The 16623-nt window shown below is 45.7% G+C and overlaps 1 protein-coding gene across 2 annotated transcripts in view; it reads left to right on the top strand.

The window, feature by feature from the left end:
- Nucleotides 1-16623, top strand: part of ZNF335 (zinc finger protein 335) — a 260110-nt gene that overhangs the window by 56635 nt on the left and 186852 nt on the right. For both annotated transcript variants that reach the window (XM_069243523.1, XM_069243522.1), the window contains 2 exons: nt 1019-1138; nt 1228-1380. In XM_069243523.1, coding sequence (XP_069099624.1) covers nt 1019-1138; nt 1228-1380 — 273 coding nt within the window. The remainder of the gene's footprint in view (nt 1-1018; nt 1139-1227; nt 1381-16623) is intronic.

The raw sequence follows: 16623 nt of genomic DNA, 5'->3' as shown, positions 1-16623 counted from the left end.
CTAGTGGGCATGACAAAATAATTTACATTACACTTCTTCGCTACTGAAAAACTAGGGATGCATTTTCAAGCTTTTCTGTTTTAGTGAAAATGTGGATGGCTGCAGTTTAGCAGCATGAGGTATACACATAAGAAGGATCTGCAGATAAATCTTAGTTATCGGAATAGTATAGCTGTGAAAACACAGCTGCTGCTAACCAATGGCACTACGCTGGAATAAAAAAAACAGAAAATCTTTCAGTACTTAAAACTGACAAAGACTCACTTAAGATAAGGCTGGTGCTCCCTATGAACCCCTAACTCTCGGGCGATCAATATTTATACTATAACCTGCATAACAGAGATGTACATGCATAGGATCATATGTGCCACATAAGAAAAGTAAGACATAATACAAAAAATGTATCAGGTGACTGCAGATAATGAATAGCATGAATATTTTTCAGTACAGACTGTGTGGCAATAGGACCATGGAAAATGGGGTATGAAAAAAGTGTAATCCACCTACAACTGCATGGTGTTTAACAGAGCATAAAAGTGCAAGAACATGAGACTATCTAGTCTTATTTAATAACTGGCCCAACTTACAACCACCCATTCTTGTGGTGCATATTTCAAATACAGACTGCTTAAAACATTGCTGACCAAACCAGAGGCAGTGCAGCATGGCATGGACTCCAGTCTAGGTGTAGTGAGGCACTAAAAGGTTTGCATTGATAACTCCTCTGTCACTCCAATGTGTCTTTCTGCATGTAGCCCCCTCAGCATCCAGCCTTGTCATGATATCCTAATCACCCCAATATGAGATAACAAAAGTAGGTGGGAGTAGTAGTTTGTTGCAGAATCAGTCACGCAGAGCTGCTTCTCAGAAGGGATCCACAAGTCAGGAAGGAAAAACAGTTGGCTTGGGTCTTTTTCGTCCTCCATTTCCCCTTTGGACTTGCCTCTTTATACTCTTTTCCAGGTGTCTTAAGGGGATCGAAGCATGGTGCTTGTCTGAACTTTATCTGTTCTTCCAGGTGGCAGTGTCCAAAAGAAAAGTCAACGTAAAGACGCATCACAGCAGGAAGATATGAAGAAAGAGGAAGAAGAAGAGGAGGATGATATAGTAGATGCGGGTGCAATTGATGATGCAGATGGTAATTTGGCTCTCCAGAGCTGTTGTCTTCATCTGCAACACCTTCCCCAGTGTAAAGCTTAATATTCTCTTTTTGCCCCAAAACTACAGATGACAGCGACTACAATCCAGCTGATGATGAGGCTTGCGGGAGACAGCAGAACCATCAGCTCAATGTTTCCACTTCAACCGGAGAGAGATTGCGCCGTAGGCCTGGGAGACCTTGCAAAATTCCCCGTTTGATGGACCCTTTACCACCCACAGGTAAGTGGAGTAAAACCTTCCCATTGAGCCACTGCGACAGGGTGCTTGGGGCTCAACAGCTGACTGATAGTTGCAGCTCTCTATGTCTAAATCTCAGTCACAGCGTGCCATAAATGTCATGAAACTATGTTTAAATGACTGGCCAGACTGTCTGGGGCAGTTTTCATGGATCACATGCAAATTATAGTGTAATTTAATCTTCTGAGACTAGAAGTGGTTTTGCTTTGTTTTTTGGGATAAATCTGTTAACACTCACCACCGCCATTTGGGATGGCGGCTCGTGCCTCAACAGCTGACTGATAGCTGCAGCTCTCTATGTCTAAAGCTCAGTCACAGTGTGCCATACATGTCATGGAACTATGTTCAAATGGCTTCCCAGACTGTCTGAGACAGTTTGCATGGATTGCATGCAAATTATAGTGTAATATAAACGTATGTGACTAGAAGTGTTTATTTTTTTAGGTATATCTGTAAACACTCACCACAGCCATTTGGGATGAATTAATTAAATCTGATTTTATGAACGGCTTGGTAGGGACATTTTAATCTAAACTGTTTTCTGTCCAGTGATTCCTTTTCTGTGTGTGCTGTTTCCAATTATTAATTGAATGCCCAGGTGCCTTGCCTCAACGGGAGGGCTGGGACTTCAAAGCCTCGCTGCCTCAGGACCAAGAGGCAAGAGCAGGCACTTTTTAAGCAGGAGTCTCCACTGCAGCGCAGGACGCACCTGGACATGTTCCCCCGGCCAAGAGCAGGCCCGTATGCACTCACCCACATAAGACCAGACTGGGCCATCCCTCAGGGCTCCTTTTTGTTTGCTTCCCTCATCTAACTATATCTAAGGTCAAATCTAGTGTGGTGAATTCCACAGTTAAACACCCTTGCACCAGCACTTCTGTTCTTCCCTGGTTGTCCTCTTCAGTTGGCGTGATCATCACCGAGGTAGGAAATTACCTCGGTGGAAGTACAGCAGGGCTTTGCCTCCAACATCAATGGGGTTATAGCTGACACTTCTTGCAGGGAGAGCATCACCATCATAAACCACTGAATTTGTTCCATCAATGAATGCCAACATCTTATATACCCAGATCTTGGTACTCCAACCCTCAGAGGCCACTATTCCTGAAACTTAGTTACACAGAAAACGCAAAGGTCCATCTATTTGCCAGAGGCCAAAGATCTGGTGGAGAAAAGTGTTGACTTTGCCCATCATTTCAGGAATTTCCAGAGGAAAATTTCAAAAGATTAAACCCTTGTAAAGAATTTGTTTGAGTCCTCCAACCAGTGTGTATTTATCTAGAAACTGTGGTCCCACAGTTAGTGGATTCTTTTAAAGCACTGATAAACTTGAATGAGCTCCTAATAGCTCCTCCTTCAGGTTTTAGTGTGAAGTAGACCCAGGCTGTGACACCTCCTCAGAACAACACCATTCTCTCTCTTTATGGTCCTCTAGCATACTCTATCCACAAGGATAGCATTTGAGATGGACACCCAGCTGTTAAGAGTTGGGCATTCTAATGGTCCGATGGGTCAAATTACCATTCCAATGTCTTCTATTGCTCTGGGAAGGTCAACCATGCATCCTGAGAGTTAGATAACACTGAGATGGGCAGCCCGGGCATGTGGGTTGTGCAAAGACAGAGTAAGTATTCACCAGAGCAATTGCTTCTTGATTTGCCACTGTCTGCCGCTCTCTATGTGCTGATTTTGGCCAATTTAGCCCCTCTAAGGAACAAGGGAGAAGAAATGTATCTAGAGCTTTTAAACAAGGTATACATTGGCTTAACAGGTGACTGGCTGGGGTCAATTACTGTTTCACAATCCCTGTTTCACAAAATTAACATGGCCTTTCAGAACAACTTTCTATCTCAGAATATGTTTGATACTTCCAAGAAAGGCCTTTTTCACCCTTGTAAAACTTGTGGCAAGAAAAGGCTCCATATGGATGATCCACATAAAGATTGTCTGTATTGCCTGTATCCCAAACATCAGCTAAAAGACTGCAAAATATGGCGCACCTTCTCTGCTAAAACTCTGAGGGACAGAGAAAGAAGACTTGTTACAGGGAAAACCCTGTACTTCAGGTGAGACGAGTGACGTGGACCCACGTCTAGATCTTTTGACCTAGGGCAGGCTGAGGAGGGCAGGAGGTACCACAAGGCACACCATAAATACCCTTCCAACACCTTATAAGGGTCAGCCCCCTCCCAGTCATTATCTCCACGTCACAAGAAGGAGTCCTGTCAACATTCTCCTTCCTCAGAGCCGTTGATGTAAAAAAAGGTACCTCTTAAATAGAAGTAATCGACAGCACTACAGTGGTCAATCGTATCGTATCGACAACGGCAACCACAGCTACCGTCGCCACCGTCTCGTCGACATGACAATGTCGGCGTCGGTTTTGAAAGCTCCCAATCTCATTGGCACGGGTAAGTGAGACCATGGGTTTGACGACATTGAAAAATAATAAATCTTCGTCGATGGATGTCGGCGAGATCATCTGCATCATCGACAACCCAATTGTCGTCGAAGACAACATTGGAGAAGCGTTCCTCAGCAAAGGCTTCCTTAGCTAGGACATCATCGATGGAAGCAACTCAATCGATGAAGACAACATCAACGACAACACCGTAGATAACACCAATGAAGACAAGAATATCAACAAGACCATCGTCGTTGATGCCATCATGACAACACCGTCATCGACAATACCATCATAGATGATGGCACTAACATCTACCAATAAAGATGCAAGACCTGTGGTCCCCATCTCTGTTGGTTCTCCTGAGCTTCATGCAACAGTCAGGATCACAACACTTTCCAGATCTACCTTGCATCCAGAAGATACATGCCCTAGTAAGGTAATTACATTAGTACCTAGCCACTTGCTGGACGGGAAGAGTCTGAGGACAAAGGGCCTTTTGGGGACGCAGATAGTCCATTAGAGTTGCACGTCAAATACCAGGATGATGATGATGAGTACAAACACCAGCAATATCAACCTTATTATGCACATCATAGACATTACTTCGAGACAATGCAATACATCAACAACCGTGATATACAGTGCAAATGCCTTCTTCTTTAATTCAGGACTAACAGTCCATGCTCCAAGACTATAAAAGGAGGTTTCCACTTTCAACTGATGAGCAGCCACAACAAACCTCTTCCCCTGCTACACCGAGGAACATGCCTCCACCTCTGGCAACACCTAGGTTCACATCTTGGCCTACAGTAGCTGTTCCTTCCAAAGAAGACATCACCTCCTCGTTAGATGAAAGGGAAGAAGGAGAGCTTGCCACTCCTCAACACTCTAGCGATGAGTGGGATGATTAGTTAGCCCCTACACCATCACCACCAACTCCTCATCCATCAGATTCTCCTCCTGAGGGTATAGGAGGTGTCATAATGTAATGGATAGAACCGCCAAACGCTACCACTTACCGGCAACCGTCTTGCATTCAGAATGTTTCTTCCATGATTTTAAGGAGCAGGTAAGAAAATTTGTGAGGGCAATCCCCATCATAGATTTCATCTGGAGTGAAGGCTTTAAGATTATGAAAAATCCACCCACAGTCCTGCAGTGCCTCCTCAACTGGACAAAAAATACAAGGCTACGGACGACTCTCCAGCCTGTTTGACAGGGCACCCAAAACCAGATTCTGTCATATCTCAGGCTGCTCAGACGTTCTAAGAACCCATCTGCTCCCATTTCAACCCCACCAGACAAGGAGGGCAGACATTTGGATAATGTGGGCAGGAGGTTCTCATCGATGTCAGCCATTACTCTGCGTGCTGCCAACACCCTAGGTATCTTAGGTCGCTATGACCGTCAGATGAAGTCTGACATGAATGCTTTTATCTACCTCATCCCAGAAGACAAACAACCCGAGGTACGAAAAATATCACAGGAAGGGGAGCACACATCTGCAGAAGTGATTGATTGTGCTCGCGACGTAGCCTCCACGGGCTTCATACAGTTAGCGGGAGCAACAATTGTGCGCCGTCAAGGATGGTTAAAGGAAACCTCATTCAGACCTGAGGTTCAATCCAGAACTGTAGACATGGCCTATGATGACGAAACCCTCTTTTGGAAACACATAGATGACTCCTTACTTACCATCAAGACCGATACAGAGACTGCTCACTCACTGGGTACTCTTCAATACAAGAAGCAGCCCTTTTGGGGATTCAGAAGAATAGGTTTCTGTTCTTTTCGTGGTACCTACCATAGACAGTACCAACAGTCCCAGTACAGGCCAACGTATCAACAGTCTTACCGGCAGCCATCTACAGCAGCTTACATCAGATAAGGCGGAAGAAGAAAACAAACCCCCCAAGCTCAGGAACAAAGCAGCAAACATTGATCCTAATCGGGTGCAGGCTACAGTTAAATACTTCCCACAAATCAATCCAGTGGGTACAAACATCTCAAATTATCAGCAAAATTGGGAAAGGATAACACCAGACACATGAGTGTTGGATATAGTGACTCATGGTCATATGTTAGAATTCGTACAGAAACCACCCTCTTGTGAAAACACATTCACTTCATCTTAACGTACTGAAGCAAGAAGTCTTTCAAATGCTCTCCAAGGGTGCAATAGAAGAGGTCCCTATTTATGAGAGAGGCCAAGGTTTTTTTCTCTGGGTTCTTTCTGACAAGAAAGAAGTCAGGAGAATGGAGACCGATCCTAGACCTCTGACAGTTAAACAAATTCCTGCAGAAACAATCCTTGCGTATGATCACCCTGTCGGATATCCTCCATCTTCTCAACAGTGGATATTACATGACATTGTTGAATCTCCAAGAGGCCTATTTCCACATCCTCATACACTCCAGGCATTGCATATACCTTCGCTTTACTGTAGCCGGTACCCATTATCAATTCAAGGTTCTCCCGTTCGGATTAAAGTCAGCGCCCAGAATTTTCACAAAGTGTCTTGCACCTGTTGTGGCTTTCCTCCCTAACACGGAGTTTTCAAGTTTTCCCATATTTAGATGATTGGTTGATAAAGGCACCAACTCCGCAACAGGCCTCCAATGCCACCAACGCCTGTCTAACCTTATTTCACTGTCTAGGTCTGACTGTAAATCACCAGAATTCATCCACTATTCCAAAGCACAAGATTGTCTTTTTGGGTGCAAAACTTGACATGGACAAAAACAAGGCTTATCTTTCAATAGGAAGACAGCAGACATGGCTTTCATTATCTCAAAAAGAAAGTCTGTTTCAGTGAGAGCATTCAAGTCACTTCTAGGAATGATTTTTTCGTTAATCAACTTGGTCAATCTGGCGTGACTAAAAATGAGACCATTAGAAGAGGACCTGCATCTCCGATGGAGCCATTCTCAAGGGTCCTTCAAAGACTTGACCAAAATCACAACAAGGATGTTAGAAACCCTGCAGTGGTGGTCTCAAATCAGTCATATCTCTCAGGGGTTAACTTTCCTGACTCCAATGCCAGATTTCATAATAACAACGGACACTTCTCTGGGAGGTTGGGAAGGTCGTTTGCAAAAAATGTGCATTCAAGGGAAATGTTCTGCTTCTCAGAATAAAATGCCCATGAATCTGTTGGAGTCAAAAGCAATTTCTCTTACTCTGAAAGCGTTCCTTCCTTGGATTGCAGCATCCTCAGTGTAGATCCATACGGACAACACAACAAGCATGTATTATGTCAACAACAGGGAGGAACACAATCTATCTCCCTCTCAAGAGAAGCCCAAGCTCTCTGGGAATTGCTCACTCTCCACAAAATTTCTCTGAAAGCAGAGCATGTACCGGGTATCAACAATGTCCTTGCAGACTCTCCCAGCAGGACGGAAGACAGTTGCCACGAATGGGAGCTCAATCAGAAAGAAGTAGACAAGATCTTTTGATGCTGGGGACGACCAGCCCTGGATCTTTTTGCCACTAACGAGAACGCCAGATGCCACTTTTATGCCAGTCGATTCCCACTCCTGGGGTCGTGGGGGAATGGTATTCGATGCAATGGTCTGGGATCTTTGCATACGCTTTTCTCCCCTTCCCACTGAGCCACAGACTTCTCAAGAAGATGAAATCAGAGGGTTGGCAGATCACACTCATAGCACCCAGGTGGTCCAGGCAGTTTTGGTACACGGAACTCACTCTCCTGTCGGTGGCCAATCCCATACGGTTTCCCAGTAAACACAACCAACTAACGAAGAACCAAGGGCCGATACTTCATCCGGAACAAGCCTCTCTCCATTTGCCTGCATGGCTCCTGAGTTCCATGAACATTGATCAAGAATGCAGAGTAGTTCTTTTTAGAGCAGTGGTAGAGAATACAAATAAGACTTACAGGTTCAGGTTGCGAAGATTTTTTATTTGGGGCCAGCAAAACAATGTGAATCCGTTGGAGGCTCTACCAGAGCAAATTATATTGTACCTCCTTGCTCTATCCACGACTGGGCTCAGACATGCCTCAGTTAAGGTTCACCTGGCAGCAATATCCTCATACAGACGTTCTACCGATGCACCCTCACTAGGTTCATCCAGGCTCATAAAACAATTTATGAAAGGATTGTTTCGCACTTTTGCTCCGGTGCGACCTCCCCCTCCTCAATGTCCTCTAAACATTGTCCTTTCGCAATTAATGAAAGCACTGTTCAAACCCATACACAAAGCGGATCACATGGAAGGTGGCAACTCTCCTTGCTCTTACTCCTCCCAGGAGAGTCAGTGACATACAGGCATTTACCACCAAGGAGACCTTTCTTACTTTCTCGAATGACTGTTCTTCTCAGAACAAACTCAAGATATATTCCTAAAGTGCCTTCATCTTTTCACCTAAACAAACTGGTGATATTGCGAACTTTCTTCCCAAACCCATCGACCGTGGCTGAAATAACTCTCCACACACTGGATATCAAACGATGTTTGAAATTCTACCTCCAGCTTACTGAACAATTCTGTAAGACAGACCAACTACTAGCCTCTTACAGCCAAGGTTGTCAGGGTATGGGTGTCACTAAAGCAACAATAGCCCGATGGATTGCATCACCATTCAGTTTTGTCATACAAAGGCTGGGAAACCACTAACCAACTGACCTAAAGCACACTCTACAAGATCAATCTCAACATCAGTTCCTTTGTTTCAAGGCATTGCCTTAGACAAGATATGCCAAGCTGCAATGTGTAAGTCTACACATTCTTTAGCGCAGCATTGCTGTTTGGAATCGACAGAACAGGTCGTGAGACAGGCTGTTCTATGGCATCTATTTCATTAAGGTGAGCCTCATTAGAATTTAACTTACCATTATTTCTGGCTTATATAATTCTGTGTATGTGTATATATATATATATGTTCGATGGCATGTGTAGCTGCAGATACACATGCTTTGCACATCCCGCCATCTAGTGTTGGGCTCGGAGTGTTACAAGTTGTTTTTCTTCGAAGAAGTCATTTTCGAGTCACAAGATCGAGGGACTCCTCCCATTTCGGCTCCATTGCGCATGGGCGTCGACTCCATCTTAGATTGTTTTCCCCGCAGAGGGTGAGGTAGGAGTTGTGTATTATGGTAATAGTGCCCATGCAATGGAGTAAGTATGTATGTACATAATGTGGTTTAAAGTGATATATTTACAAATTTACAAATGTTCAAGATCAACTTCAAACGGCTACAGACTCCCGGGGAGGGGGGCGGGCGCATGTGAATCTGCAGCGTCCCATGCCACGAACAGATGTACACTGGGTAAGTGACATTTTCCATTCGATGGCATGTGTAGCTGCAGATACACATGCTTTGCATAGACTAGTAAGCAGTTTTTTTCCGCCATCGGGTTCGGACGTGTTCCTTTTCGCTCCGTGTTTCGGTTTGGAAAGATAGTTAGAATCTCGGAAAATTCGACAGTATTGCTAGCGTTCGGTATCGGGTTAGTTACAACAGATCGACACCGACTTTTGAAGAGCTCCGGTGGCCCTTCGGGGTTTTTTCGATTCCCCCGTTGGGGCCTGGTCGGCCTGACCACGTGTCTTTTTAAGGCTGATGGAACGGACCCCATTCCGCTTCTGCCCCAAATGCCACAACAAGTATCCATATACAGATCAGCACCTGGTCTGTAACTTGTGTTTGTCTCCAGAACACAAAGAAGATACTTGTGAAGCCTGTCGAGCGTTTCGGTCGAGGAAGACACTAAGGGGGTCATTCTGACCCGGACCGCCGGGGCCAGGGTCGGCGGGAGCACCGCCGACAGACCGGCGGTGCCCCGCAGGGCATTCTGACCGCCGCGGTTCGGCCGCGATCAGATGCGGGAAACCGGCGGTCTCCCGCCGGTTTCCCGCTGCCCTGCAGAATCCTCCATGGCGGCGGAGCGCGCTCCGCCGCCATGGGGATTCTGACACCCCCTACCGCCATCCTGTTCCTGGCGGGTCTCCCGCCAGGAACAGGATGGCGGTAGAGGGTGCCGCGGGGCCCCTGGGGGCCCCTGCAGTGCCCATGCCAATGGCATGGGCACTGCAGGGGCCCCCGTAAGAGGGCCCCACAAAGTATTTCAGTGTCTGCTATGCAGACACTGAAATACACGACGGGTGCAACAGCACCCGTCGCACCTTCCCACTCCGCCGGCTCAATTCTGAGCCGGCGTCCTCGTGGGAAGGTTGATTTGCCCTGGGCTGGCGGGCGGCCTTTTGGCGGCTGCCCGCCAGCCCAGGGCAAATCCCAAAATACCCTCAGCGGTCTTTCGACCGCGGAGCGGTATTTTGGTGGGGGAACTTTGGCGGGCGTCCTCCGCCGCCCGCCGAATTTAGAATCACCCCCTAAGAGACCGAAGAGCAAGAAGACTGCAAATGGCGTCGGCGCCGACAGGACAAACACGCTTGGAGGAGGAAGAAGAAACCTTTTCCATCCAGGACTCGGAAGAGCTCGATCCCGAAGAGACGCCTAAAACCGTGAGTAAGACGTCGACACACAAAACTCACGAGAAGACCACAAAAGCCCAGGGGACGCCACCGCCAGCAGGCCATGGCTTAACCCGAAAAATAGGTGACCGACCATCGGCACCGAAAAAGGGCACGCATGTGTCGAAGTCATCCGACTCCGGTCGAGATACCGGCACACAGCAAACTCGAGCCCGAGACTTCGGGTCCGAGCAAGTTCGGCACCGAGAGAGCGGCACCGAAACAAGTCGGCACCGAGAGAGCGGGATGCCGAAAATAAAGAAGGTGTCGTCGGAGCCGAAAAAGGCTACCGAAAACATTTCTATTCCGAAACATCCAGCCTCGGAACCGAAATCAGGTTCCTACACAGAGGAACAGGGACTGTCCTCCCAAATGCAAGGACATAAGTTCGGACAAGAACTACAGTCAATGGAGCCAGACTACACCTAGAGAAGACTCCACATCCAAAAGGACACAGGGAAGATAAGTACTCTTCCCCCAATTAGGATGAAAAGAAGACTTGCCTTTCAAGAAAAGGACAAACAGCCACAGGCAAAGGTGGCAAAACAAACAACACCACCACCATCCCCACCACCATCAACGCACACATCACCGGTAGCCACTCCACCACTGATGCAGTCCCCAACTCATACTGGAATGAGTCAGGATGATCCCGACGCATGGGATCTTTATGATGTGCCAGTGTCAGATAACAGCCCAGACTGTTACCCAGCGAGGCCGTCGTAACCTGAGGACAGTACAGCTTATACACAGGTGGTGTCAAGAGCAGCTGCATTTCATAACGTCACCTTGCACGCAGAACCTATTGAGGATGACTTTTTGTTTAATACACTATCCTCCACTCATAGCCAATATCAAACCTTACCTATGCTACCCGGAATGCTAAAACACTCCAAACAGGTGTTTCAGGAGCCTGTGAAGGGCAGGGCCATAACTCCAAGAGTAGAAAAAAAGTACAAGCCACTGCCAACAGACCCTGTATATATCACGCAGCAATTAACACTAGACTCTGTGGTAGTAGGGGCAGCTCGCAAAAGAGCAAACTCTCACACCTCAGGAGACGCACCACCTCCAGACAAGGAGAGTCGCAAGTTCGACGCTGCGGGGAAAAGGGTTGCAGCACAAGCTGCCAACCAATGGCGTATTGCCAACTCACAGGCACTGCTGGCAAGATATGATAGGGCTCATTGGGACGAAATGCAACATTTCATTGAACACTTACCCAAGGAGTTCCAGAAGAGGGCACAACAAGTGGTGGAAGAAGGACAAAGTATCTCAAATAATCAGATACGGTCAGCAATGGATGAAGCAGATACAGCTGCTAGGACAGTAAATACAGCAGTAACCATAAGGAGACACGCATGGTTGCGTACGTCAGGATTTAAACCGGAAATACAACAAGCCGTGCTTAATATGCCTTTTAACTGACAGCAGTTGTTTAGGCCGGAAGGTGGACACTGCTATTGAAAAACTTTAAATAGACACTGATACGGCCAAAGCCATGGGCGCACTCTACTCCCCTCAGAGCAGAGGCACATTTCGCAAAACGCAGTTTAGAGGGGTGTTTCGAGGACAAACTACAGAACCCACAACCTCACAAACAAGGCCCACTTACCAAAGCCAATATCAGCGGGGAAGTTTTCGGGGACAATATAGAGGGGGACAATTCCAAAAGAGTAGAGGAAAGATCCAAAGTCCCAAAACTCCTCAAAACAAGCAGTGACTTCCAAGGCACAAATCCCCAACAGCTAACACCTGTGGGGGGAAGACTAACCAAGTTTTACAAACATTGGGAGGAAATAACTACAGACACGTGGGTCCTAGCAATTATCCAGCATGGTTATTACATTGAATTTCACAAATTCCCTCCAAACGTCCCACCGAAAACACACAATATGTCAAAACAACACATGGATCTTCTAGGACTAGAGGTCCAAGCGTTGCTACAAAAAGGAGCAATAGAATTAGTACCAATTCAACAGAAAAGAACAGGAGTTTACTCTCTGTACTTTCTCATACCAAAAAAGGACAAGACTCTTAAGACCCATATTAGATCTCAGAACATTAAATACCTACATCAAATCAGATCACTTTCACATGGTGACATTACAGGACTTAATCCCACTGCTCAAACAACAAGACTACATGACAACACTAGACCTAAAGGATGCATACTTCCATATACCGATACATCCTTCACACAGAAAGTACTTAAGGTTTGTATTCCAAGGGGTACATTACCAATTCAAAGTGTTACCATTCGGGATAACAACTGCGCCAAGAGTTTTTACAAAATGCCTGGCAGTAGTAGCTGCTCATATCAGAAGGCAGCAAATACATGTGTTCCCGTACCTAGACGATTGGTTAATCAAAGCCAACACGCAAGAACGGTGTTCACAACACACAAAGTATGTCATAGAAACCCTCCACAAACTAGGTTTCTCACTCAACTACACAAAGTCACACCTTCAGCCGTGTCAAACACAGCAATACTTTGGGGCGACAATCAACACAACAAAAGGGATTGCCACTCCAAGTCCGCAAAGGGTACAGGCATTTCACAATGTAATACAGGCCATGTATCCAAAACAAAAGATACAAGTCAAGATGGTGATGAAACTACTAGGCATGATGTCCTCATGCATAGCCATTGTCCCAAACGCAAGATTGCACATGCGGCCCTTACAACAGTGCCTAGCATCACAATGGTCACAGGCACAGGGTCAACTTCTAGATCTAGTGTTGATAGACCGCCAAACATACACCTTGCTTCAATGGTGGAACAATATAAATTTAAACCAAGGGCGGCCTTTCCAAGACCCAGTGCCTCAATACGTAATAACGACAGATGCCTCCATGATAGGGTGGGGAGCACACCTCAACCAACACAGCATCCAAGGACAATGGGACACTCAGCAGAGACAGTTTTACATAAATCACTTAGAACTACTGGCAGTGTTTCTAGCGTTGAAAGCATTTCAACCTATAATAAGACACAAACACATTCTTGTCAAAACAGACAACATGACAACGATGTATTATCTGAACAAACAAGGAGGAACACACTCAACACAGTTGTGTCTCCTGGCACAAAGAATATGGCATTGGGCGATTCACATCCGCATTCACCTAATAGCACAGCATATTCCAGGGATTCAGAATCAGTTAGCAGACAATCTCTCTCGGGATCACCAGCAGATCCACGAATGGGAGATTCACCCACAAATACTAAACACCTACTTCCAAAGATGGGGAACACCACAAATAGACCTATTTGCAACAAAAGAAAACGCAAAATGCCAAAACTTCGCATCCAGATACCCACAGGATCAGTCTCAGGGCAATGTGTTATGGATGAGTTGGTCAGGGATATTTGCATACGCTTTTCCCCCTCTCCCACTCCTTCCATATCTGGTAAACAAATTGAGTCAAAACAAACTCAAACTCATACTAATAGCACCAACTTGGGCAAGACAACCCTGGTATACAACACTACTAGACCTCTCAGTAGTGCATCATGTCAAACTACCAAACAGACCAGATCTGTTAACCCAACACAAACAACAGATCAGACACCCAAATCCAGCATCGCTGAATCTAGCAATTTGGCTCCTGAAGTCTTAGAATTCGGACATCTGGACTTCACACAAGAATGTATGGAGGTCATAAAAGAAGCTAGGAAACCAACCACAAGACATTGCTATGTAAATAAGTGGAAAAGATTTGTTTATTACTGCCATAATAAACAAATACAACCCTTAGACGCATCTGCTAAAGACATTGTCCGCTACCTACTGCACTTACAAAAGTCAAAGCTAGCTTTCTCATCTATTAAAATTCATCTCACCGCTATTTCAGCTTATCTGCAAATTACACATTCAACATCACTATTTAGGATCCCAGTCATAAAGCCTTTTATGGAGGGTCTGAAAAGAATTATCCCACCAAGGACGCCACCAGTTCCTTCGTGGAACCTTAACATTGTCTTAACACGGCTCATGGGTCCACCGTTTGAACCCATGCACTCATGTGAAATACATTCTAATTGCCATCACATCTCTAAGAAGAGTAAGTGAGATACAAGCATTTACCATACAAGAACCCTTTATTCAAATACACAAGCATAAAGTAGTTTTACGAACAAATCCTAAGTTCTTACCAAAAGTCATATCACCGTTCCACTTGAATCAAACAGTGGAACTACCAGTGTTCTTTCCAGAGCCAGATTCTGTAGCTGAAAGAGCACTAAATACATTAGACATCAAAAGAGCGTTAATGTACTACATTGACAGAACAAAACAAATTCGAAAAACCAAACATTTGTTCGTTGCTTTCCAAAAACCTCATACAGGAAACCCAATATCCAAACAAGGCATTGCTAGATGGATAGTTAAATGCATTCAAACCTGTTATCTCAAAGCAAAAAGAGAACTGCCTATAACACCAAAGGCACACTCAACTAGAAAGAAAGGTGCTACCACGGCCTTTCTAGGAAACATTCCAATGACTGAAATATGTAAGGCAGCCACATGGTCTACGCCTCATACGTTTACCAAACACTACTGCGTGGACGTGTTAACCACACAACAAGCCACAGTAGGACAAGCAGTACTACGAACTTTGTTCCAAACAACTTCAACTCCTACAGTCTGAACCACCGCTTTTGGGGAGATAACTGCTTACTAGTCTATGCAAAGCATGTGTATCTGCAGCTACACATGCCATCGAACGGAAAATGTCACTTACCCAGTGTACATCTGTTCGTGGCATGGGACGCTGCAGATTCACATGCGCCCGCCCGCCTCCCCGGGAGTCTGTAGCCGTTTGAAGTTGATCTTGAACATTTGTAAATTTGTAAATATATCACTTTAAACCACATTATGTACATACATACTTACTCCATTGCATGGGCACTATTACCATAATACACAACTCCTACCTCACCCTCTGCGGGGAAAACAATCTAAGATGGAATCGTCGCCCATGCGCAATGGAGCCGAAATGGGAGGAGTCCCTCCATCTTGTGACTCGAAAAAGACTTCTTCGAAGAAAAACAACTTGTAACACTCCGAGCCCAACACTAGATGGCGGGATGTGCAAAGCATGTGAATCTGCAGCGTCCCATGCCACGAACAGATGTACACTGGGTAAGTGACATTTTCTATATATATATATATATATATATATATATATATATATATATATATATATATATATATGTGTGTGTGTGTATATTTAATTTGATATACAATTGCTTCTAATCAATATGCAATTATTGCCTGACTTACTTTATATATGAATGTATATTTACAATTCCTATATTAATAGGATTGTTCATATGAACTGAAATGCTCACACCCACCATCACTATGGGCATAACAGATATTTTGAGTACTGCTGGCTATTTAGATTCAAGCATGTGAATTTATGAAAGATCCAATACTGGATATGAAAACAAGTTACTTACCAGTAACTACAGTTAACCAGTATTGGTATCTTTCATAAATTCACATGCAACCCACCCTCTACCCCTGTGAGGCTCACCTTCCTTTTCAGCATATATTCTTCACTCTTGTGCCAGAAAATCTGAGGGAAGGAGCCTCTTTTGGTAATATTCTAGAGGGTGCTGGTGCCTGATTGGTCATAGGTCAAGTTTGGGTCTTTTTTTAAGGGACATGGATAGACTATTGCCCTGATTACAACATTGGTGGTATTGACCGCCTACCGCCACGGCAACGGCCGCCAACATGCCGCCGCCGTGGCTACCAGTGGGAAACGCATATTATGACTGCCAACGGTATTCAGCAAGAAATCTGGCGGAACACCGCCCCCGGTCATGGCGGCGCTGCTGACAGCAGCACCGCCACGCCAGCAAAACACCGCCAACCGTATCATGAGCAATGATACGGCCTGGCGGTGTTTCGCTGGTGGGCGCTGCTGCTGATAGCAGCGCCGCGGACCGTCTCCAGCCGGAGGACCCCCCTTCAACCAGGTAAGTCGTGTTCTGTGATCGGAGAGAGGGGTGGGGTGTGTTGTGTGTATGTGGGTGTGTGTGTGTGTATGTTTTGGGATGCGTGCATGCGGATGTGATTCGCGTTGGATGCATGCGTGAATGAGTGATTGTGAGTGTTGTGTGTTGTGGCTGCATGTGTGTGACAAGCTACGTTGGTGTGTGTTGTAGTGTGTGGGTATGTATGTGTGCATGCGTGGGTGGAGGTGGGTATGCATGTGTGCATGTGTGTATATGGGTGCGCGTGTTGGTGTGTATATGTGCGGGGGGCAGGAGCGGGTGGGGGAGGGTGGAGGAGGACTCTGGGG

The sequence above is a fragment of the Pleurodeles waltl genome, chromosome 7, assembly GCF_031143425.1.
Source record: "Pleurodeles waltl isolate 20211129_DDA chromosome 7, aPleWal1.hap1.20221129, whole genome shotgun sequence".
Classification (NCBI taxonomy): Eukaryota; Metazoa; Chordata; class Amphibia; order Caudata; family Salamandridae; genus Pleurodeles; species Pleurodeles waltl.
This window is presented reverse-complemented; position numbering and strand designations above follow the sequence as displayed.